At 35.8% G+C, this 26,027-nt stretch overlaps 1 protein-coding gene across 1 annotated transcript; it reads left to right on the top strand.

Moving 5' to 3' along the window:
* The first annotated feature begins 19,595 nt into the window (after positions 1–19,595).
* On the top strand, positions 19,596–19,952 carry LOC149957458 (myb/SANT-like DNA-binding domain-containing protein 4). Its single transcript, XM_090167044.1, has one exon. It carries the CDS (start codon positions 19,596–19,598, stop codon positions 19,950–19,952), a length of 357 nt encoding a protein of 118 aa, XP_090023170.1.
* The last annotated feature ends 6,075 nt before the right edge of the window (positions 19,953–26,027 follow it).

Below are 26,027 nucleotides of genomic sequence, written 5' to 3'. Positions count from 1 at the left end.
ATTTGGACTTTGAAAACACCGTTTTAGCCTATTTTTCCGCATATCCACGTAGTAGCTGTGTCGCGGCGAGTAAGGATTTGGCTTGCAGTAAAATTCGCATTTGGGAAATTTCACATAGGCATAAGTACCATCCTTACAGAGCAACGCTTCACCACGGTTTACGAGATGGAGACGCTCAACAACGGCTGGATTTTTGCAACTGGCTGCTAAATTCCGTGCACGACGACCCACAATTCCTCCGCAACATGCTATTCTCGGATGAATCCCTATTTGCAAGAGACGGCCCTTACAATCACCAAAATAATCATGTTTGGGAAGACACAAATCCACACTGGGGATATGAACACCGTCACCAATTTCCATTTGGGCGCTTAAATGTTTGGATTGGTCTTGTTGGAAACCGGTTAATTAGTCCAGTATTCTTACTGCAAAATCTAAATGGCCAGAGTTATTTAGATTTCTTGAGAAATGAGCTAGAACAACAATTTGCCGAACTGCCGTTGCACATTGTTTCGAAAAGCCCAAAATGCGGCAGAAATTAAAAAATTACCAGACACATATCATATTTACATATTTATAACCAGGATAAGGATAAGGTCGTTCATTTGGTTCTTTAAGTAAATCCATAGCGGCTCTTGGAAGTGGAATTTGTTTTTGCTTTGCTATTTTTTTGCTGAGGGAAATATTCGAAATAATGGGATCACTCGAATCCAGGGCTCGATTAAATATGTCCCGTAAATTTTCAATTCTAGATGTTTTCCTAGAATGCATTTCCTTGTCTCGACGGTATAATTTATTACGGGACTCAACCGCCTGTTCACTTAGAACTTCTATAGGTAAAGTGGACTGCTGAATAATTATTTCACCATGAACAAGGATTTAATGTATGGTTACAGGCAAATTAAACCACTTATAATTGTCAACGTACTTTTTACTTAATTCTAGGCAATACTGGCCAAATTTTTCGGAATCAATGGGGAAATTTGAGGATATGGCACATAAAATTACGTGCAACCCCTCCACAAGCCAACGTTCAGTGGAAAGAATTTCTGCAAATATTTCTTAATTTGAAGGCGAAAAAGCCCTTCTGGCCGTGTTTCCATCGTCTACCCTTAATGATAACTTCTCCCACATCAAACGTTGAATATCTTGTTTTCTTTTAATAAAGGTCGGGTTCTTAGCTCCCCCCTTAATGCGCCAGGTCTTTAATCCAAAGACGTTGCGGAACCCCAAATGTAAGCAAAACTCCATAAACCGTATCCAGGCGTGCAATGCACTCAGTCCATATCGTAACAGAGTTCCATCTTTCGGTAAAACGTTTTGACGATGAATGTCGTTAAATTGGGTAGGTGTTGCCCTGCAGATTGGGCAGCATTGCTGAGACGAAGCACCTGATAAAATACGAAGCACTTTGCCGTCGATTACAGTAAGATTAAGACTGTACGCGACTGACACAGATATGCCCGAAATGTTTGAAGTGAAGATCTGCGGTTGTTTAATTTGTTAATTTACCCAATCACTTTCTGCTAATATAGATTCCTTGGATTCTTTAATAAATTGAATTCTTAGGGGCCTACAAAAGCGTACTGACTGCGGGGTTCTGTTTTTCCAGGCGGTATGTCCATATTCTGATCTTAGGCTCAAAGGAATAATTGTGGTTACAAAAAGGCAGGCATCACTAGAGTCGATAGAGCTACCGAAGCTCTGTTTATACCTCGATTGACCGGTGCTTCCATCAAAGCCCCAAGAGACTGAAAGAGTTAGATGTAAACCTTCCTGATTAATGTCCTTTGTGTACCTGATGATAAATTCTCCTTGAAGATTTAAAATCCGGTCTACAGTGTGGTCGAAAAGATTTTGAAGATAAACGAACGCTACCGTTTCAGATACATTCACAACAGCCGGCCTGCAGAGTAATTTAGCCTGAAGAACTTTATAGTAAGATGGGAAGAGGGAAGAGCCATGAGATAAAGCAGTTTGCCTGATCATATTATTTACTGATAAATCGCCATCTAAAATCAATGCGAGAGCTTCTGTGTCAGAACAAGACGTTGGAACATCCTTGGACATCCTTTCGGGTACAGCTGATGCTGAATTCGAACGGTTCATCAGTTCTTGTAAGCCCAAGGTCAATCCAGTTTCTACTTTCCGTTCAATCGCTACTACACTGCTTTTATGATTTTCTCAGCGGGTTCGTCTTCCAATAAGGATGCTAACTCACTAACGTGAATTCGTTTTGTGCGAGCAGATGCAACCGAATTGGTCTTCCTTCATCAGGAATTCCTAAGGGCGTATTTAGATCAGAATTAGTAAGAAGAGTTTCAGGAATTTCAAAAGCTGTCTGCAACCAGACGTGGTGCTTCCTCTCAAAGTTAGCCATCACTCTACCAGCTTGTTTCCACCAACGGTTAAACGTTTTTTTTTTCGCTCTCAATCGCTCTCCGTCGAAAATTGCCATTTGAAACTTCGAAAGGTTTTCCTTTATTTGATTTCCAAGTAAGACTCGGATACTCGAAATACAGTCACCTAGGTTTTTGTGTTCCTTGAAAATTCCAACCAATTCCCTTTTAGTAATGGGAACTCTTGGGTTGCTCTTATCAATTGAATTACTTTTGGTTGGCGAAAAACTTAAAGAAGGTAAGATATTACTACTAAATGAGGCGTCGTTTGTTATTGTTGTGTTGAAAGAGCGGTCGTGGCGAACATTGCCAACAATTTGAATTTGTGGGTTATCCATATTTGAACAAACACGTTATTCAAATAAGTGAAAGCGCGTTAAATTTAAAAGTAACTTTCGGTTTTTAAAACAAAAACACACATTTTGGCGCTTTAAATATTGTTATCTTGCTTCAATTTGTTTTCTTCTTCAGAAAGCAACAACGACCTACCAAAATGTATTAGGTAATGATTTTAAATAGTCATTGAAATTCTACATAAATAGCGATACTTGTGGGGTAACCGGCTCTTTAGTACAAATATTCAAAATGGTATCGTCTTTTTACAAAAAAATGTACCTTAATCTTTTATTCTATTTAAGATCGTTAAATTTTAAGAAAAAATTCAGGAAGTGTAATGCAATTTTACTATATCGCAAAAACAAAATTGATTTAAAGCGTTGATAACAGATTAGAACCTCATCAAAAAAGCGGTCAGAATATTACGCGATTTTGGCTTTCAGCCAACGATATTTACTTTTAATTGACATCTGCCAAATAGTATTACCCAAATTGGTATGCATAAGTTGCTTTACCCGCTGATGAAATTTATAGCCAAATATGGCGGTTTCAGCCTAGATTTTCGGTAATATTCTACAAACTTCCAAGTCAACTTTCTTCAACGGTCGCGAAGGGAAACCGGAAATATTTATAGAATGGATATAATAGAACGTTTACTAGAAAACGTTCGAAAAATATTGGGTATCCACTCGCGTGTTTCGGAAGAAATATCGGGTGAACATGCTCTAAAATGGACTTTTCCAACCCTAAAACGTAATTTTATTAGTATATGGACCGTGAATTTTTGTCAACTCTCTAAACTCTTTAAGGGCTATCGAATGCCACTAACGTTAACCCTGTGTTCCTAGGGGGAAGCTAACTTCGTCGCTAGGGGGCGCAGCATTAAAATTTTGGTGCTACGTTACTCCTGTTTACTTCCTGGTTATAAATATGTAAATATGATATGTCTCTGGTAATTTTTTAATTTCTGCCGCATTTTGGGCTTTTCGAAACACTGTGCGTTGGCGCAACGAGCAAGACTGTGGTTTCAGAAAGATGGTGCCCCACCTCATTACCACAGAGCCGTGAGAGTTTACCTAAACAACGAATTTCCACAACGATGGATAGGGAGAAACGGTCCGGTACACTGGCCAGCAAGGTCGCCCGATCTGACTCCGTGGGATTTCTTTCTTTGGGGCTTCGTCAAGGACATGGTGTACGCCACTCCAGTTGAGACCCTTGAAGAGCTGCGTCAACGAATTGTAAGCGTTTGCCAGGAAGTAACCCCGGAAATGATTCAAGCCGCCTTCGTCAATATGATTGTTCGCGCCCAAGCCTGCATCGCAGCCGAAGGTGGTATTTTCGAAACGTACTTATAAATTTTGTTTGTAAGTAAATAAATAAAATGTCTCTTTGTTTTTTCAAAAAATTCGCATTTTTCATCCTACGAAATTAAATCTTGTAATACCTTCTTCGCCATTGTCTCCTCGATTTTTCAGCGGTGGTTTTTGGCATTATACACCAGATTAACAAATTTCTGACTTTCATAAAGTTACACTACTCTCCCAATGGAATTCAAAAAAAGTTTTTATAGCTTGCCCAACTTGTCACTTTTTCAAGTCGTATTTTTTCAGTGAAAAAGACGTCTATTTGTTTCGCGCCAACGCTATTTGTACGTTTTCGGTGACGCTCTTCAATTTTCTTATAGCACCTAGCGGTTAAAATTGAAATTTTCAAAAAACGTGAAAATATTTTTCGATTTAGATGCAATTTTAGTAGAAAGTGTCCCCCGGCACGTATAATGTACAGTAAAAATTTCAACTTTCTAGAAAACATAGTTTTAAAAAAAAAAACACTTTTTCGAGCTAAAAAAACACCCTGTATAAGCCTTTTTAATATTCGCTTGTTAAATGAAAACGTACCTTTATACATTTCGGTTTTATGAGTATTTGGTAGTTCATCTGGAGAACGGTGCATTTTAATTTTTCCAGATTTTATTGTGGAATATTGAAGATTACGTTTTTCACTATCTACTGCAAAATCTTCAGTTTGAATTTTGTCATTATCTATTGTAAAATCATCTGGTTCCATTTGGTCACTTCCTACTGAAAAATCAGTAGTTTCTATTTTAGCACTTTGACCTGGAGAATCGTCATTTTCATCACTTTCTATTAGAGAAAAATCCAGTCCTACATTGCCATTCTCATTCAGGGAACCTTCAATTTCTTCGAAGTCGTTACTTGTTTGAGATAATGCAGATGCAGAACCCAGTGCTGGAGTTACAAATGAATATAAATCTTCAGGTTTCGGTACTTTACGACCAGTTTTCCCTTTATAACTCCTTGCTTTTTTATCATTGGTTGTAAATTGTATTTTAAGTTATCTTTTTCAGGATCACTCACAACCGAGTAAATCGCTTTTCTATGAAAACACCGGCCAGTGCTTAAACAAGCGCAAGTATATTATCGAGATTTATCGAGTTTTTGAAGCGTGTAAACGTTACAACTGAATGGATCAGTTGCGATTAAGGTGTACGAAGGCATGTTAAGAGAAATTAGGTTTTCTTTGCAGATTATTCTTGAAATAATATTGACTATTGAGAGATAATGATTATTTTCGTCTTAAAAAATATTCTGCTGAGGATTTTCGATGTTTTCTTTAATTTTCTTGACCATTGAATTTTTAGAAAGTTCGATGTATTTAGGCAATTCAACAGGAAACCCCATTTCTTTTTCACTGGCATTTTTAAGTGAACAATTTCCTTCATCTTTGTATGCATCAGAGAAGGCTTGAAGGAAATTTAATTGTATTTCGTTAAAGAGTAACGCGAGGGAATCTATCCGCAATTCTTTAAAAAAAGCATCGTTTTTAATCATTTTATTTAGACTTTCGCTAGCATTATTAGTTGAAATGTTAAATTGAAAGGCGTTGAAACGCTTATAAACGAACTTAGCAGCACGCTTAGCAATATCTAATTTTATATTGTTGTCGAAATATTCTCTAAATTTCGCTGACCATGTAGCACTGAAGGCGCCCAATGTTTTGTGAAAATGTTCTTTATTGTCTATATCTAGCAGATAACGTACCTCCTTTACAAGGGCCGCTGTGTCGTCTTTAGATCTACCTTCCGATTGTTTAATCCATTGTTTAACATCAGATATAATAATGTGACAATACAGCAAATTAGCTTTAGGAAACGAATGGAGTATGGCGTTAGTTTTAGCTTTTTCACGATCAACACATATAGGTATGTTTTCCTCGATAAAAATTAGGTTCGGTATCTTTCGTTTGGCTAAATCAACAGAAAGAGTATGTACTCTCTCGAGTAGGGCTCGGTGTCGGTAAACTTTTAACCGTAACTAAGACACAAACGAATTTTTTCGAAAAATATTTCTTTGAATAAAAATGTTGTTAATATTTTTCGATCAATTTTATTCGTATAATTTGATTAATACGTATATTTTTTTAAATAAAGTTATCTTTTGATGTAATTATTAGCAAATATGTTCAATAGTTTTTTTCTTAGTTCAACTATTATCCAATAATCTAAAATTCACCTAAGGTTTTTTTTCAACCAAAAAATTGAATTATTCTATCACTTTTTGGCCAAAACTTTATTTGATTATCTTCCGTGAGTTTTTCATTATTTATAGTTGGTAATATTTAAAAAATTCATATTTATCAATTACCGGAAAAAAAATCTTTAGACTTTTGGTTTCTTATCGTACTAAAAAAAAACGATTTTTAAAACTTATGCGCAAGGTAGTTGAAATAAATTTTTCACGTTTAATTGTTGCGATTAACCATGGCTGAAACGTATGGGGCGCCAAACCGGAAAAAACTAAATAACATTTCTAGAAATATTTTAACACTTCTAGGAATATTTTCAAACTCTAGGAATATTTTCAAACTCTAGGAATATTTTCAAACTCTAGGAATATTTTCAAACTCTAGGAATATTTTCAAACTCTAGGAATATTTTCAAACTCTAGGAATATTTTCAAACTCTAGGAATATTTTCAAACTCTAGGAATATTTTCAAACTCTAGGAATATTTTCAAACTCTAGGAATATTTTTAAAATCTAGGAATATTTTCAAACTCTATTAATTTTAAGAATCCTATATATTTTAATAGACTTTCTATAGATATTTTAAAGCGTTTCCTAGTTATTTTAAGAGAGACGTTTCCTACATATTTTACGGACATAATATATTTTTCGGCAAAACGCGGGAGAGAAAGCAGCGCTTGTAGTTTCTAATCGGAGAGTTGAGTGTGAACACTGTAAAGGCTAGCTATGATGGGATGGTACTTGTACCGTTGACCATAAATTTTCTTGGGGCGAGAACACGTAGAGCTCAAGCATCCGAGTTCAATTAGGAATTAGGAGACCAGGTTTTCCAGAGGATACCCGTAAATCAGATCGCTTATTGAAGGATGCAGATTCGGACACTAGATCTTTCAGTGAATATTTTTAAAACGCGGGACAGAAAGCAGCGCTTGTAGTTTCCAATCGGAGAGTTGAGTGTGAACACTGTAAAGGCGAACTATAATGGTACTTGTACCGTTTGATGGGATGGTTCTTGTACCATTGATGGGATGGTTCTTGTACCATTGATGGGATGGTTCTTGTACCGTTGATGGGATGGTTCTTGTACCGTTAATGGGGTGGTTCTTGTACCATTGATGGGATGGTTCTTGTACCGTTGATGGGATGGTTCTTGTACCGTTAATGGGGTGGTTCTTGTACCATTGATGGGATGGTATTTGTACCATTGATGGGATGGTTCTTGTACCGTTAATGGGGTGGTTCTTGTACCATTGATGGGATGGTTCTTGTACCACTGATGGGATGGTTCTTGTATCGTTGATGGGATGGTTCTTGTACCATTGATGGGATGGTTCTTGTACCACTGATGGGATGGTTCTTGTATCGTTGATGGGATGGTTCTTGTACCGTTAATGGGGTGGTTCTTGTACCATTGATGGGATGGTATTTGTACCATTGATGGGATGGTTCTTGTACCGTTAATGGGGTGGTTCTTGTACCATTGATGGGATGGTTCTTGTACCGTTGATGGGATGGTTCTTGTACCGTTAATGGGGTGGTTCTTGTACCATTGATGGGATGGTATTTGTACCATTGATGGGATGGTTCTTGTACCGTTAATGGGGTGGTTCTTGTACCATTGATGGGATGGTTCTTGTACCACTGATGGGATGGTTCTTGTATCGTTGATGGGATGGTTCTTGTACCATTGATGGGATGGTATTTGTACCATTGTAAACTGAAAAGGCTGATTATTGAAAGTGCGATACTTGTACCCGGGTGCTTGTAAGGACTGGTCACTCAATCGCGTTGTGGGGGCATTGAGGACCAAAAATACCCGTCTCACTGAAACGTCGCTCCGTATTTTAGTAAACTGCGCAAACGACACAGGTTATATTGCGCTCTGGCCAGATGTCTGTAGACTTCCGCGGCCCAGATTAGAAAGGGAATTTTATGACCAACTTTATCCCGAGGGGTCGGACATTTACCAAAATCCCGTACACTTTGTCTAAAATCTCAAAATCTTTTAACTCTCTCTATGGTAAATTAACATTGAAATCCCAAAACCACTTCAAAAAGTAGTGATAAAATCGCAAAATCTCTACGAAATCCCGAAATCCCGTACAAAATAATGGCAAGTGTCCGACCCCTCGCTTTATCCATTTTGTTAAAATAAAATGTATTTCACCGTTTCATTAGTCAGCATTGACACTTCAGTTTATTTCGTGATTTATCTATCCATCCTTTTCGGAATTAAGTGTAAGATACTAGCAGCACCAGATGAAAACATAGTTATATTATTTGCTAAACCATGGTTTTTATTATAAAAATAGATAAAGTAGTTGACTATTATCCATGGGTAGACTAATACGAGTTTTCCATTAGTGTTTTATTACATTTTAGTCGAGGCACATCGCAACCGGAACAACAAATATGATTGATTAACGAAGAAATATGGTCTATATTTCCAGAAAAAATTATTTGCTCTTTTTCGGTAAATATTTAATTCGTAAATATTTCGAAGAGTTATAATTTGATCTTATTTCTCTTAAAAAAACAAGTATGTACAAATTTATTTAAATAAAAGTTAATCTCGGCTTCATGATAAAAAAATACATTCGGGGAAAGTAAGGCGGCGGTGAATTTATTGCGATCAAGATAATGTTTTTTTTTTCAAACTATATAATTAGTTGATAAACAAACTCGAGATTTTACCGTTAAATTATCTGGAAGTTTTCCGATTAATCATGGTTAACTGAATTTACCGGTTGAAACGATCAGAAAAATCCGAGCCCTACTCTCGAGGTTTTTGTCATGAATCATCACTAAAGGGAAAATATTGGATTCCCTACAACTGTGTTGAGTTTGGTTTGCAAGCTTCTAATTATACCCATCCAAGGAACTCGTGTTCCTTAGGAGAGTTTTTACAATCACCGTGTCTGGCTGTCTGGTGTAATGATTTAACAGTCCCGGGTCGAACCGAAGGGGAGAGCTAATAAATTATTAGTTACCGCTAACTGAAAAACGATAACCTTATCGCAGCTTATATTTTCGGAATAATTAAAATTGAATTAAGTCGGATTTGAATACAAAATCGTTTAATAATAGTAATGAAAAAATGGATTATAAACACTTGAGTTTGAGAAGGGTTTATGAACAAAATCTTAATATTTTCCCAGCGCGATTGTTGCTCGCATCGAATTTTAAACCTCAACTGACGAAAAAGTTCTTCTTTTCGTCCCTCCAAATTTCCCCACAAAAAAAACCCTGGTTTCCGAGAATTGGGAAACCGAGCGTCTTTCTGCACTTTCTTGGCCCTGGCGACATTCCAAACTAGCTGACCACTGAGATTTGAATTCTCTCTCAACGGCCGCTCGTCAACGTCCCAACACGGATTAACAAATTTTCCCCGAAATTCACACAATGGCTCTTCGCGCTATCCCAAAAATCCCCAAAGCTTTCCGTTTTCCATTTCAAAAACAAAATATAGTAAAAGCCCGAAAATAGCGAATTCCATACAAAATACACTGAAATATACGCGCAGAACAGAAATGTCATAAAACGAGAACCCGAACATTGAAAACACGCGCAAATACAAAATTGTTAGAACAAAATTACACAAAAAATCTTCTTATAATGTTTATAATATCCGTGTCCGTAATATTGCCCACTCTGAAAGGTATAGTCGTGTTCCCCGTACTAACAAACTAGTTACATATAACCATACTTTCTACACTTTCTTCATATTAATTGAACGACCATTGCAATACTGGTAGTCTTGCACTTGAAAAAATTTTGCTTATGATTTAGGCATAAGAACGAAAGTCTTGAAAGTCAACATTGTTATTTGCACTCCCAAAACTAGCCCCATAAATGATACTTATAAAAGTCAATTTCAACCATAAATGTAAGAAAGTACTACTGGAAAGGCAAATACGAAACCTCTATCACGGGCCGATCGTCCAATGTGTGGCACGTAAATATTGTGAATATTTGAATTAATAATATTATTTTTACGCTTTTATCGGTAAACTATGTGTAAAATACTAACACAATCTATACTATAGCTATATGAGATCTGTAGTTAGTTACGTCTTACATTTTGCTGGGCTCACCTATTTCTTCCGTCTATAGATCTACCTTATCTGATAAATTTCTCTTTTGAAATCTCTTTCGGCGAATTGACAGAAATTCAGCATTCAGCAAAATAGTCAAAAAGTTCAGACAGTTCAGAAATTCAGCATTCAGCTAATTAGTCAAAAAGTTCAGACAGAACCGTTCTGATGGCTATAAATGCGTTGTTGAAATTTTGAGTTCAGATATTCAGCATTCAGCAAAATAGTCAAAAGGTTCAGATAATAGGATTTATAGAAGGTTTCCTTCTAAATTCCGCAGTTCAGACAGTTCAGAAATTCAGAAAAATAGTCAATGCCAATGTGTTGCTATCAATAATGAAAAAAGTGGGATTGCCTTATTAGTTTAATGAGGAGTTAGATTCAAAGATATTTTAAAAGGTCCTTTAAATCATAGTTAATCAAAAAAACAGCATCATTTACCAAATTAAAACACTTGATCACCAATTTAACAACACTATTTTCCAAAATAAAACACATTTTACACTACCAATAGATTGAAAACATATAAAACATATAAAAACTAATTTATAAATATTTCTTTTTATATTCAAATTTAGGATGATCCGGATGCAGAATCACTCGTAAGAATGTTCAAAGGGTGATTCTATATTATCCCAACCTATTGAAGTTATTATTGGTGAAAACAACCAGTAGAGTAGTTTTTCAAATGCCATGGTAGCAAGTTTTTCTCGCTATTACGTTAATTTGCAATACGATAAAAAATTAAGAAAAATCGTATTTTTGAAAATGGACACGAAAAAAAGACTAAAACCCCAAGTATATAGCAAAGACAACGTTGATATTTGGTAAATATTTCGTTTTTTCGTTGAAATAACGTTTTCTGGTTTTTTATTCACCCTTCTTCATTGCTAATATTTAATTAAAACATTCACCAGTTTTCATGTGTAAAATTGAATCAAGAATGTATTCATTTATATTTAGGAAGAATGATTATGTTGCGACAATCGCCGGGTACGTTGAACGCCTTTCCCCCGTCTCGCGCGGGGGGAAGACAAAACGTCACCGGCGTTTGATTACCATCGCGTTAGGTGACGTAAATTTTAAGCAGCCAATGAAATACCGGGACTATTCGTTTTATTTTAAGCGGAGGAGCGTACTGGGGGGACCAACGGGTGGATTGAGAGAAAGGCTAAAAACCGTCTCGACATAGACATTCTCCCTAGGTATAAATAAATACATTCTTGATTGAATATAAATATTCACTGGAAATTAACGTTTTGTTTTCATTATTTATATCAACGGCAGTGGCAGATACATGACGCGGGCGGCCCAGCACCAAGCGTGGTTCACGGCAAGGGGTGGGCGCACCCACGCCATGTGACTTGATAATTTGTTATTACACCCATAGCTCAAGATGTCTTTTAGCGCCCCCCCCTCCCCTAGAGTTTTTTTTAATCCGCCGTTGATCAACGGTTGATTTTAAACAATAAATCCGCGTTTTAATTTCGTTTTGTTTTCAACTATTTATTTATTAAGTTTACTTTTAATAAGACAATAAAATTCTGATGTTAAATTTTAACTATCCAATTTCTATCCACGACAAAGGCATTTTTCTTCATATTTTCAGCCCTTATTTTTGAAAACAATTTTTTATACGTACCCTAAATTAACAAAACCAATTTGGCTATTAAAACTCCATGTCGCAATTTTGTTTTGAAAAAGCGTAGCTTTGCCAAGGCATATCTTGAGCAGACGGTCAGTGTAGTCGATCGGCCCATCTCTACCATTGGGCTAGGAAGGGCTAAGCCCTAGGGCTCCATGCTCAGGACGTGCGCCATCTGGTCCTTCATATTTTTTTAATTTAATTTTTAAGTATTCAATAAAGAACCGGCCATGTGAAAAAGGGAGCCTGACATTACTATCCCAGGGGCGCCTGAAAGGGTAAGATGGCTCTGGTAGTCGACCCACGTCGCCGTTGTGGCTTATAACCATCGCGTGTTATTATAACTCCATGCCGTGATTCCGATTTTCTAAAGCGTACTTATGCAAAGGCGTTGTCTATATGTTAAAGATAAACAAAGACAAAAATTTAAATTTTATCACTCTTTTTATTAATCTTAAGATAATGTTATTATACAGGGTGTTACGGATAAGCATGTAAAAAATTAAGTGACATGTTATTTGGGTTATATTGAGTGGAAAATTTCAAATGAACATGTGTCAAAAAATGCATTGCTTCCGAGTTATTGTCCCTCAAAAATAAGCCACCAAAACGTCGAAAAACGGGCAAATGTGCGGTTTCTATTATTCCTTTTACTAAGCATTTTTTTCCGATGTTAAATTAGGATAAGTGTGTAAATTACAATTAAATAAAACGAAGATGTTTCAAAATAACACCGTTGTTTAAATGAAAGTTTCTCATTGAATTGGGATCCTTTTATTCTTCAAATGTCATGAAACGCGTACAAACTTCAAATAATTACCAAAATGGTTTAAAATGACCCCCTACAAATGATTCTTGAATCAATTCGAAGATTCCAGGCGTGTAACGGATAGTTTCACTGGCATCAGCCAAGTCTTATATGTGTCCTCGGAGATAAAATTCGGGATGTCGTGCGAATAAAAATAAAAAAAGCATTAACATGCCTAACATTACTTTCACAAGACGTAAAAATTAAACATGTGCCTTTCCAAAATTGAGAAGGATTTAAAACCGCCAATGTTGCTTTGCGTACCAATGTAAATTCACTGTGTAGGGATATTCACTAATTAATAAATAATATTTTACCGATCTAACAGTTTTATAAAACCATTTCATGTTGTGTTTTTCTTGGTAATATTAAGCATGTTACAATAAATAACATCAGAATTTTAGGGAGTAGAAAGATTCTCTATTAGTTTCGGTTGTATTTTTATTTATACCTCATTTTATTTTTGTTATATATGATCGGTATGGAATATGAAAAAAAGGGAATATTGTGTCGACCCAGGCTTAAGCTGCTGAAGCCCATGTTCATAGAAATTCTTTTTGAATTTTTTCTCTTAAGCTCGTTCTAAAAACAATATTGTTTGGCCAAAATCCTCAAAAGGTATACATTAGAGAGTATATACTCGCAGTAGTTTATTATTAAATCGTCAGTTTATTTAAAATATACATCAAGTTTGAGTTTTTTAGTTTAAAAACAACTTAAATAACCTAAGGATTCCACAAAAACTAAAAAAATACCATAGAAATTACTGCCATAGAAATTTCTTAATCCTGTTCAGGCAGCATTTTGTCTTTCAAATTCCAAACTGCTGCTTATAATTTAAACCCTGATAATATAAGTAAGTGTTGTGATAGATAATTAAACGTGTTCCTTTCTAACTACGCTGCCAAGCAACAGAATAGTCAATAAGCCTAAGCATAAATTAGTTCATTTCCTATTCGCCCAATTTTGACTTGTTAAAAAGTGTGCAACAAGGGGAACGCCACCTTTTGGCTAGACAGACACAGATTTTTCGGTATCTTTCCAACTTATTCGTTACGAATCTGCGAATGAGAGAACGATGATGTCGTTTCTCTGAATATATATTCTTGCGGGACTTAAAGCTCATGGTTCCCCCAGTTTATCCTTAACTCGTTTAAAATATTACGAAAGTGACTATTTCGAAAGAAAATATTTACTTCGGCGTTAAAAATGCGCCCTCTTCGAAGGCTCCAGGAAAGTCAAAGTTCTCTACTGATTCCGTGTCACGACGCTTACTTTAATTAATAATCAGCTAGGTTAAAACCCAAGGCACCCTCTTAGGCCTAAGTCATCAAGGGACGTTTAAAGTCCTATTTTAAATAGGGTGGGGCGTGTTTTACGGCACAGCCGAATTTACATTTTTGCCCCTTCAATTTATTTCGGCCGCCATTGTGCAGTCATCGAGTTTGGCGGTAGTAAGCGGAGGGAGGGGCGAGATTGCAGGTCTGCTACGGAATTCAACTAAAACTGCATGTAATTTCCATTTTATAACCTTTAAATGAGCTTTAAATATAGGTTTAATATTCACATTTTATATTAAAAATAATATTAGGCGTGTACATGAAAAGGAATTGTCTTATTACTCAATGGCTAACAACATCCAAGGCCTGGACATCCTCGCTGGACCTATGCCAAATGTTTTAACAACAAATAGTAACAGCATTTTTTTCCCAATTTCTGGTTATAAAAATTGTATCTCAGAAGAACCAAGTTTAACTGACGAAAAAATTGAAAAATTTTATGAATCAAAAACAACCTAAAAGAGGCAGTTTAGGAGAAGCTACATATTTTTGGTAGAGTCCTACGTAACTAGCTCCTCTTTACTGGCCTGCATTCAAAGGTATGTAGGTGTATATTTGACTAATTACAAATTTACTTATCCAATGTTTTTCAAAGGGACAAAGATTTATGCTTTGTGAAAGCAAAGTGCTTCAAAAGCAAAAAAAAAAAAAAATGATTCTCCATACTCCGTTATCGCAACTTTGTGAAAAAATTAACAACAAAACTGATTTTCATAGTTATTGCGTAATCAAGATGTTTTATCAGCACAGATCCCTCTTGTGTTAGGTTTAAATGATAAAAATTAAAGAGTTTTTCTCCGCGCCACGAGCCGGAGTATGTTTTTTTATGCATGTGGGCTTCAAAACAAGCCAAAGCGCCTCCCGACTCCAGATATTAGGCTTAATTTCTTTTTAAAAAGTATTCACCAAGAGAGGCAATTTTCGAGTCCAAGTCGTAGCTTGAAAAGAGTGTCAGTGCCGGAAAACGGTTTGGATAGAAAATTTGCATCAAAGCAATAGGAAGTGTCATACTTATTGATTGTGTTAAGTTTTTAACTTCTTCACTTTGCTTCTTGCCCCGTTGTTTAAATATTGAAATTTCACGATCTCTTTCTATTACAGTCTGTGTTAAAGTAGCGATTGTTTCTTCTAACAATTTGATTTGTTGTACGAATTTATAATTTCTACTTCTCTCAGCCTCTTCACTAGCAACTGGGTTTGTATCTAAACAGTGTACTTTACGCTGATATCCAGATTCGTTGCGTAGCTCTAACGGTAGTTCATTATCACCACTGACTGGGTTTACAAAACTACACCTGTTAAGAGTTCTCCTTTCTTTTACTTCCTTGTCTATATTCCATTTGAAAACTGTAGGCACAGCGTCATTCTTTAGATGTTTCTGGCCATTAACCATGTTTGGCCAATAATCTTTTTCAGTGAAATGTAGAGAGCAGACTTTCGTGGTGGAATGTAAATTGAAGTGTTTTATTTTCATTAATTGGTGGGGTAAATTTCCAAAATTAATAACTCGAAAACTACAAATATAACTTTGAGATTTTGAGTGATTATTATGTATTTGTTAGCGAGGATTAAAAAAATGCTAAAATCGTTGATCTACGATTGAGGTGTCTGGTCGAGGTCAAAGGTAAAATTATTTAAAGACCCAGATTTTAACTCTAGTAGGGTAACGAATCCTTACACCCAAAACAATTCCACAATAAAAGCGCAAACTTGATGGTAATAAGAAACTGGGAAGAATGATGTCAAATAATACTAGTGTCGCTATAAACATTACATACAAAACTGACCAGTGTACGAAACGTGACGAGGTACCAAACATGTTACGTTCATTAATAATGAACCAAATACAGGTATCACAGAAACCAGGGATAGTTATAAATTTTCCATGTAGGGTTTTCACTTTGACAGAATAAAAAGAATAACTTTTGGTTTCATACAAAATTAATGAATTAGAGAGAAATTTGGAGCACCTGAATTAAATTTCCAACATTTTCGACAATGGCTATTGCCTCCTTCGAACAACTGGTTTTGTTCACTGCTTTTTTCAACAGACACAACTTTATTTGTTTGTTCTCAAGTATGCTCTACCACAAAATTGTTAAGTTTTCATCTTTAACAACCAGTCAAAAATTATATTTTAAACAAACATTAAAACATTTTCCGACAATTCAGAAATTAAAAAGTATCCGACTTCAATCGTATTCCTTGACAATTTCAAAACTTTACCTATAAATAGGTTTTGAGAACCTATAAATAGGTTTTGAGAAAAATGTACTGTCCGGGCTACATCAGATCCTTCTGTTCCAGATGGGTATGACTTACAATTGACAGATACATTAATAGTTAGAAAAATAAAACATGTTTCTATGCAGGCTACATTTGGGGTAAATGATCCTTGCCAAATTGACAAAGTTTTGTAAAATTAAAGTTATTGAACGTCCACCAAAAATTGGTTGATAAGATTAAACGGGACAATGATCACAATAAACGGTCTTATTCCAATGTAAAAAATATGGGTGAGTTGTTTCATAACATTAAGCGGGTGATATCATACCCGCGCTCACATAAGCGGGGTCTTCTGTATCTGAATTACCAGAAATACATGAACCGAAATTATCAGCGACGACTTTTTTTTGGGAGGCATTTCCTTAGACACTCAGGGGGAGGGTAGAAATAGCGATCTTAATTAATTTCAACCCTCCCGACACGAAGAAAAAACGCGAGTGCATGATGGGTAGATTAGGGCGCCATCTAGCAAAGAGAAAAAAAGGAGCTGCGAAAAAAAAAACAAAAAAAACATCGTCTGCATATTCTATGGCAGCGTTGCCAGACGTACGATAATTATCGCACAGTGCGATAATTTAATCAAAATTTTTAGGGCGTACTATAGTTTTCATGGCGTACGATATCGTACCATTATTTCGATAATTCTGCCTCAACGTACTATAATGTACGATAATATTTAGATTTTTTTAAAAACCTACGAACGATTTATATTTTATTATTAATTTATATAACTTTTCTACTTAAAAATGAATGATATACATTTTCTGTACGCGTAGTCCAGAGTGTGAGTTTATTACTCCTAGCTATTACCGCATTTTTTAAAACATTTTTAAACATATTAAGTTCAGTTAATAATGATAATAGACATTTTGTTTATTTCCCTGAAATAAAACTCCTGTAGTGCTTTAAAAAATCATCTAAATTCAACGCATTTATGTATGAATTAAAATTTATCGCCAAAAAGAAATGTACGATAATTTTCCAGGAAAATCGAAAATTTTTTGGCCTAGATACGATAATTTCAGATTTTCGATCTGGCAACGCTGTTCTATGGTCTGCAAGGCTCAGTAGAAGTTTATTGAAGGAAGATATTGAGCGTTACACGTGCGTTGTTAGTTGCCACTATGGAACATGTAGATAAACTAACTCATTATTTAAAGAAAGTTAATCGTCCGTTTGTTTTAGGCAGAAAAGAGTTGTATTTAGAACTGTTAGCTTCGGAAAATATAAATAAATATTTGGTAAATCTCCTTACAATTTTTCAAAGTCTTAAAGAAAAACTTAAGCCTGCAGTTCCCAAAAAACGTGGAAGACCAAAAAAGAAGATAACAGATGAGGAAGTTGAAAGTGTAGGATCTAGTCAAATAAATCAATCAAAAGTGAGAACCAACAAAGCAATGGCCGAGTTAACTGTTACCTATTTTAATGAAGCAAGAAAGTTACGAGTGGGTTTTGGTACAACTGGTCATGACAAATCAATGTTATTAAACATAGTTTCATCTGAAACACTAACTTTTTGCAAATTATTGGAGAAATTCTCCCAAAAATTGGAAGAGACAATGATCAATGATGTTGGTGATGATTTTGAGAATCATTTTGATTTTATAAACCTGGTGGAAGAAACAGACTCGGCTTTATATAGGCTTGGGGGTGGTTGTCTTTGTGAAATTTCTCGTAGAACACGAGTAACAAGTACTCAACTTAAACATTCCTTTAAGAAGAGGAAACTAGATGAAAATCTATTGAAATGTACCGCAAGCATCCGTATGAACAATTGTGAGAAAGAAGACCTCCCTATTGACTTGAAAATTCGAGATAACGGAAATATGGCTTTCCCAAAAAAAGGTTTTCTTCCGTTCATTCGATGTATTAATAAAAGAGTGTGTGAGTTTGCTAACAGAAAATCTTTGGCTAAATATGGGTCCAAGATGATTAAGGTAAAGAAAACTTTCCCATTTTTATCATCTTTTTTTATATAGTACCATATTTAAATTCCATGTTTTTTTAGAAATGTGCCGAAGAGAGCTTTGCTCTTCTGGGAAACGATAAGGTCCAAAAGCTCTTTTACGAAGCCTTGCCACAGGATATAGAATGGGAAAAGCTAGGAATTGAAAATTTCTACAAGGAGTGGACCAGAAAAATGGTCCATGCAAGGATCCAGGAATTTGTTTCTAGTAACCTGAAACGAGGAAAAGGAGGCCACACACTCAGAGACCAACTATTTAGCATCAAAGAAAAAAGTGAAAAACAGAGTAATAATACCAGTATGATAAAAGGTTCAATTAAAAAAAATAAAGTTAAAAAAAATAGTCCATTCAAAACAAACCCCAATGAAAAAAAATAAAATGAGAAAAACTGATAGTTCAAACTTAAAAGCAAATTGTGATTTGTTGCAGAAAGCAAATTGTGATAATGATTTGTCCCAGAAAGCAAATTGTGATAACGACTTGTCGCAGAAAGCAAATTGTGATAACAATTTCTCACCTAAATTAAACAGTGATAAACATTCTGTATCAAGTGAACAAAAGTTTCCTTATCATGAAAATAAAGAATCTCCAAAGTTATTGGATATTACTACTACCAGAAATACATGTATTTCCGCTACTACTACCAGAAATTTGCGTATTTCTGGTGCCATAGGAGGTGCTTCCCAGGTTTTGAAAAAACGAACACTTTTAAATGAATTTGAAAATTGTGTTTACAATATCAAAAAATCTTCCAGGAATAGGGAAAAAATAAGTGATGATTATGTTTATCAGTAACCCCGAGCCAAAATTAAGGGCCCGGTGCAGAGACGTTTTAAAAATTATCGTAACTTTACGAGGATTGTAAAGTTACGAGAGCGGATTTACGATGTCGTAAAGTTACGATTTCGTAAATCGAAATCGCGGTGCAGAGACAATTTTTCGGGCGCTCGTAAATGATGAGTCTGGTATTTTGGAATTTGTTTTTGTTGAAGCTCCGCCCACCTACTAGCCAATAGAAAAGCGGGAATTTCGACGCAAAAATTATCTGCTATTCAGTTTTCACCTCCATTTTGTCATTAGAGAGTGAATGCAGTTTTCGATTAGTAGTTCCAAGTTTAACACTTAATTACATGTAGATAATTTTTGAAAGGCTGTTATTTTGTCAAAAATTATGGGGAAAATAAAAGCAGGAGAGCAGAGGCAACCTAATTTTGGCGCCAGGGAGCTACAAGCCCTAATAAATGGTTTGGTAGCTAGGCCTGATTTGGTCAATAGAGAAATGGGACTCGGAAAAACCTATAAAAATAGCGATGATGTGGAGAAAGCCTGGGGTGAAGTTTCGGAAGAGATTGCCTGTGTGGGTAAGGGTGTTATTCGGTCGACTGCCAAAATAAGGGCAAAGTGGACGGACTTAAAAAGCTCTGTAAAGCGTAAGGCCCAAGCCCTAGATAGGGAAAAGAAAAAAACTGGAGGTGGTCCAAATCCACTTCCAGAATTAAGTGAAATGGAGTTGGCGGTTTGTCGCTGAATTGGGGAAACTGCTTTGTACGGAATCAAAGGAGGTGTCGATAGCGCACAAATCAGGGACCAGGTTCGTAGTTCTCACAAAGCTAGTGTTTTTATTTGAAACCATAACAAGCTTATTAATTTTTGTTGCCCATATAAGGCAATAAAATCATCCGCAAGTGAACATTTTTTCCACACACCTCCACCTTCCACCAGTGTCGCGAGAATTATTGGCACCCCAAATTCAGGCCAATTTCATGTCACCGAAATGAATAGGCCTACTCCACCTAGTGTAGGTGGTGACGGTGATGTGATAGATTTCTCTTTGAAGAGACGTGGTAAAATGAGTTTAGAATTAGAATGTCAGTTCATATTTTATACAAAATCTTGTTTAGCTCCCTCAGTTGATAAACCTGTGGGAAGAAAGAAATTTAGAAGTTTGCAAGAGTTGGTTGCGGACATAGGTATATTTGAATAAGGTCAGGTTAGATACGTTAAAAGATTTACCTCAGTTGTACTTTCATAAACAGATGCGAGAGAGACGGTTAGTGAAAACCCACTTCCTCCTAGACCTATTCCAACTTCGCAATTAGAAACCATAGAGGAAGCACCATCCAGTCCCCAAAAAAAATCTAAAAGTGGTATTTGTTATAATATTTTAAATGATAATATAGGGTTTCCACAGATAAATAAATTGAAAAATTAACCTTAGAAAACCAATAAATTTAAAAAAATTATATCAAAATTAAAACTCACTTAAATTTGACTCAAACATTCTGGAAATATCCTATTAAATGTAGCCAGGAGCATTTGAATTGGATATAGTGTGGAAACCTTGAGGGTGTTGTGATATTTACTCACTACAGAACTCTGAACAATATTAAAATATTTACTTATGGTTAATTCTGGTATGCATATAAAAGGTTCACATGACAAAACAAAAAGATGTCACAAAAGGCAAACTCCCAGAGCGCCGGAACCTACTCCTACTGTAACATCCGCTGACACATTTGATCAGGCAGCCCAGTCAGTTGTTAATAATCAGGAACGTTTAAATCAAATTTTGTCCTTAATACACACTGAAATGGTTGCCCAACGGTCTCAAAATTCCCAACTCGCTGTTGCATTTTCAAACCATTTGAATAATACAAATAACATTCTTATTGGAATTCACAACGCTCTGGTACCTGTTGAGTGCAGAATTGTTCCTACAGATAATGTTGTCTCTAGTCCAGTTGCCACTTCAAGTTCTTCAACTGAAGTTCCATTTCCTAACCCTTAGGCATAAAACAATATTGTAGGTATGTCTTATGTCAAAAAACATCATGACTACAAATTACTTAATACCTTTCTCTAGCTTTCAGTTGGATGGTTTCTCTTATTTTATTCATTTTTACATTTTTCTCATTTTTAACGTTGTAAATTATTTAAAATAAACTTTTCAATAGTGCTCCTAACTCTCACCCATGTTCTCAATTCTCATCAGCAGCTGTTTGATGTTTTTCTTGGTTTTTTTTTATGCACAAGACGTCTCCATCTATCCACATTTTTATTTTCTCCAAAATTGGCGCCTTTTTTGAAATTATTTATATATTAGAATAAATTACAATTTTGTTTTAAATGCATTTTTATTTTTTTGGTGAAGAACAACAACGATATTATTGAACCATTCATATTCTTTATAACACGAGAGATTAATTAATAGTTTTAAGCTGATTATGAACTTCCAAAAAGAGTCCTGAACTTGGTAAAAAGACTTGTTTCACCACAAATAGAAACTGTGTATTGTAGTTCATATTTTGCTAGAGTAATCAGAGGGTTTCCACATGTTGGGGCTGGCATAACTTTTCTGGGGCCGAGGGCAATAGTTATAATCAGAGGGCCTTTTCCATTGGAATGTTTGTTTATTTGCCCCCAACTCAAGATCATACAACATTTTTCAAGTTTTGTTGATTGGCAATCCCACCCCCCTAAAGCCCTTACAATGTTTTAAATTGTTTATTGGCATCCTCCCTTTAGACACCTCAATGGACTCCTACAGCTGAGGGCCCCCAACCAGTCCCTCGTGGGCCCAGGGGATTTTTACCAAATGCCTAGAAAACTCTGAGAATTGAATTATAGTAATTATGGCTACCTTAGAATGTTGATTAGTGGATATAGAATTTTGAAAATATAGATAAACTGCTATACCTACCAAAGGTTCACGTGACAAGTTAAAAAGGAGTTACAAAAAAAGGTTAACTCCCAGGGACCAGGAACCTTCTCCTACTCAGTGGTGTAGCCAGGGGGCGTGGCATAGATGTTACTTGCACCCCCCCCCCAAATGTATGGTTGCATGTACAAATGATTATTTTTGTTTTATTTGTTTCCTTCTGTGCCCTCCCCGAAACCAATCCCTGGTTTCACTAGTGACTCTAACATCCACACACATTTTAAACCAGGCAGCCCAGTTGGTTGCGAATAATCATGAAGGGTATATTTAAACTTTCGGTTTAATACTTTACGAAGAGGCCAAATTTCTCATTACATTTTTTTTAGGCATTTGGATAATGCAATTAGAATTCTTATTGGCATTCACTGTGCTCTATTACCTGTTGAAAATCTGATTGTTCCTTTATATCTTATTCCTGGTATCACAGCAGTACCCACTACACACTTTGAACTTCCCATTTCTAACTATGAAACATAAAATAAAATCATTGGTTTTGAAAAATAGCATTAATACAAATTATAAATTACCAGACAAATATTTTCCCATATTTTCATATTTGTAATTTACTTATTTTCCTCATTTGGAAACTATTTAATTGATTACCATGTACCTCTTATCGGCTATTGTGTTTTTAACTCTCAATCAGCTGTTTTTTTTTACCTAAAGAAGCCTCCATCTACCCAAGGTTTGTAACACATTAGACAAAACAAACTTAAAAAAACTTGGCTCCTTTTTTGAATTAAGAATATTTTAATATCCATTATTCTATAATTAATTGCAGTTTTTTTGGTTTTAAATGAAAAATTTTTATTAGCGAAGAGCAATTATTTTTCAGTGTCAATTGAAATTAATCGAGGAATAACATGTTATTGAACCAGTATTAAAATAACAAAGAATAATATCACAAGAAAACAAAATCATTGGAGTTATTAGATAAACAAGAGTTTTTAGCAAATTCTTAACTTCCAAAAAGAGACTCCTTGACCATGAAACATCAGTCCCATGATTACATCACGGGCAAAGTTGCTCTATAAGTATGCCCCAAGGTGAAAGTTAATTATGGGCCAGAGTAGTTTCAATTAAAAAATTACAGGCCGAAAAAATCAAATCAAATCAATTTGTAGAAAACTGATATTATTCTTGATGTAAATTTCTTTGCCTATCCAAGTTTTCTACCAATTGATTTAAAATTTTATTCGCTCGAACCTGTAATTGGGCATAAGTGGTTTCAGGGGGATCCTGGTCGCTTGGGCCATCTTGCTCTTCTACCATTGGCTCGGGCATATCAACACCCTCGTCAAGGTAGAAATTGTACAAGATGGCACAAGCGAATACAAATTTACAAACCTTATCCGGGGCATACAGCAAATTGCCTCCGTAATCACTCAACGCACGCCAAGTAGACTTAAAGAGGCCATTGCACCTTTCAATGCAGCTTCTAGTCTTACAGAGGCGATGGTTGAACCTCTCTTGAGCTTGACCTTCTGGATGTGGTATGGGTCTCATAAGCCAAGGCTCAAGGGGATAGCCACTGTCCCCTATGAGCCATGACCCTTCCAAATTTGCGGAAGAGAGGTGGGACCTGAGGCCGCAGTTGGCCCAAATGCTTGCATCATGAGTGCTCCCGGGCCACTCCGCTACAACGTCCAGAATGCGGGTGTTGGCATCGCATATAAGCTGGACGTTGATTGAATAGCGTTTTTTGCGGTTCATGTAAACGTGGGCACCGGGACCAGATGGCTTCTGGATAGGTATGTGGGTGCAGTCGATGCATCCGATGACCCCAGGAAGCTTGGTCTTCTTGAAGAATCCAAGAGATGTTTCTTTAAGTTCTTCCTGGGTAGATGGAAATTTGACATATCGGTGCATTCGCTGGTTGATGGAATTTGTAACACGACCAATGATCCTTGATACTGTGGATCTCTCCACCATGTGGCGATGATCATTGGCCGTCACCCACTGGATACTTCCAGTCGCGTAAAAATGCAAGCAAATGAGTATCTATATAAAATAACAATGATTAGAAGTGGCAACATAAATTATGAACATTATAGTGCAACACACGGAGGGAAAATGTTGGAAAGACCAAATTATTTTAGAATGTTTTTCACTCAGTTATTTGCCATATGGAAATTTTTCATTCCGACGGTACATAGAGGGTGAAACATCTCCCAAAAACTGACTCTATACAACAAATTTTCTCTGGTTTGGTCTTTCCCCCTAGCTCAGGAAAGGGGTGAGGTTAGGTAAGTGCTTTTCCTAAGTCTTAGGAAAATCACTTCCTTCCCAGATACTTTCTTCGACCAATGGCTTTTTGCGTCACTCAAAAATATGCCTAGATAAAATATCAGTTTTGAGTATGAAAGAGTACGATGTAAAAAATGTATTCCAAAAGGTTGTATAAAAAATTAACTTAAGTGTTTGGCCATATTATCAGTGTTAAAGCGTATAATAGTAGTAAAACACAATTGCATAGTGATAATAAATTATTTTCCTACCTGGGAAGCTGCAGATACTGGCCGGCCTCTCAATGTTTCATGGTCAAGGTCGGGCCTTAGCTCTTCCAAAAGTTTAATGAATACCCTTTTTGGAAGTCGATAATTTGCTAAAAACTCTCTGTCTGATAACTCCAAAGGGTCTGGTCTCTCGTGATAAATTCTCTCATTTTCTACTGGTTCAACAACGTTTATTCCTCGATTAATTTCTTCAGCTCTTCGCATCGCGAGCAAAGCGACAAACTCCGCCATTGTTGTTTTCAATATTTCGCGCCGTTTTCGTCTTTACGACACCTCCAGAGCCCTCGTAACTTTACGAGCGAAAGTCACTCGTAAAGTTACGAGCCAATTGTCTCTGCACACCATTTTCGAGAAAAAAATCGTAAGTTCATTGGCCACGCCCCTTTTTTCGTAAATTTACGAGGATTGTAAAGTTAGAGAGATTTAAAAAACGTCTCTGCACCGGGCCCTAAATCAGTACAAATTTTTTAAATAAAAATAAATTTTTAATGAAATGGCAATTTAATTATAATTTATGGTATTTCTATTTCATGTTTATATTACAAACATACAAATTTGAGCGCAAAAAATCCAATTTATATAAGCAAATAAGTAATTAAATTAAACGTTTGGTGACCAATTAGATATAAACCCTTTTTTGACATTTGAAATATTTTAATTTTGAGTTACAATATTTGTTATGGGAATGTATTTGGTACTTTTTGGTATATCTAAGGGTTGCAATTTTCATATTAAGCGTAAAACTAATTTATTCTTAAATTTCCAAAAAAAAAAATTGAATTCTAGTTAACTAAGTTTCATCATCATACAGGTAACTTAATACTATGATTGCTGAAGTATGTAGGCAAACTATTTTTCATGGTGTATTTATGGAAGAGGTATGCCAATTACCAACCTTATCCGGAACAATTATGTAAGGCTAGATGACCATAGTAGTTTATACTCATTATATCAGGTAACATTCGTAGTGTAGCTAGTGTTATTTTTGGTTAGCTGTTAAATCGGCTTCATTTATTAAAATCATCTGATCACGGTGGTATTTGTTTGATCTATTTTTTCCCTGTACATTCCTCCTAATTGTTACAGCTTTCCTTCCACTTACATATGATGCGCTTGTAATTTTTCCACCAGCCGCATATTTAATTTGGGAGAATAAACTTTCAATTGCACTGCCTGTGATTCTTATAAATGATACAGTTCACTCAGAACTTCTTCTTGTTGGAGAACTTTACTCGGAGCCACATTAAGCCGAGTCCAAGCATCTCGCTCAATATAACTTTTTAATAAATGCCTGGCTACCCTCATCTGTCCATTTTTGGTTCTATCCTCATCTCTCTTGTGAACATCTTCTATATCTTGCCAACCAAAT

This window comes from Leiobunum rupestre, chromosome 2 (assembly GCF_980474605.1).
Source record: "Leiobunum rupestre chromosome 2, qqLeiRupe1.1.hap1, whole genome shotgun sequence".
NCBI lineage: Eukaryota > Metazoa > Arthropoda > Arachnida > Opiliones > Sclerosomatidae > Leiobunum > Leiobunum rupestre.
Note: the sequence above shows the minus strand (reverse complement) of the source record. Positions and strands in the feature narration are given on the sequence as shown.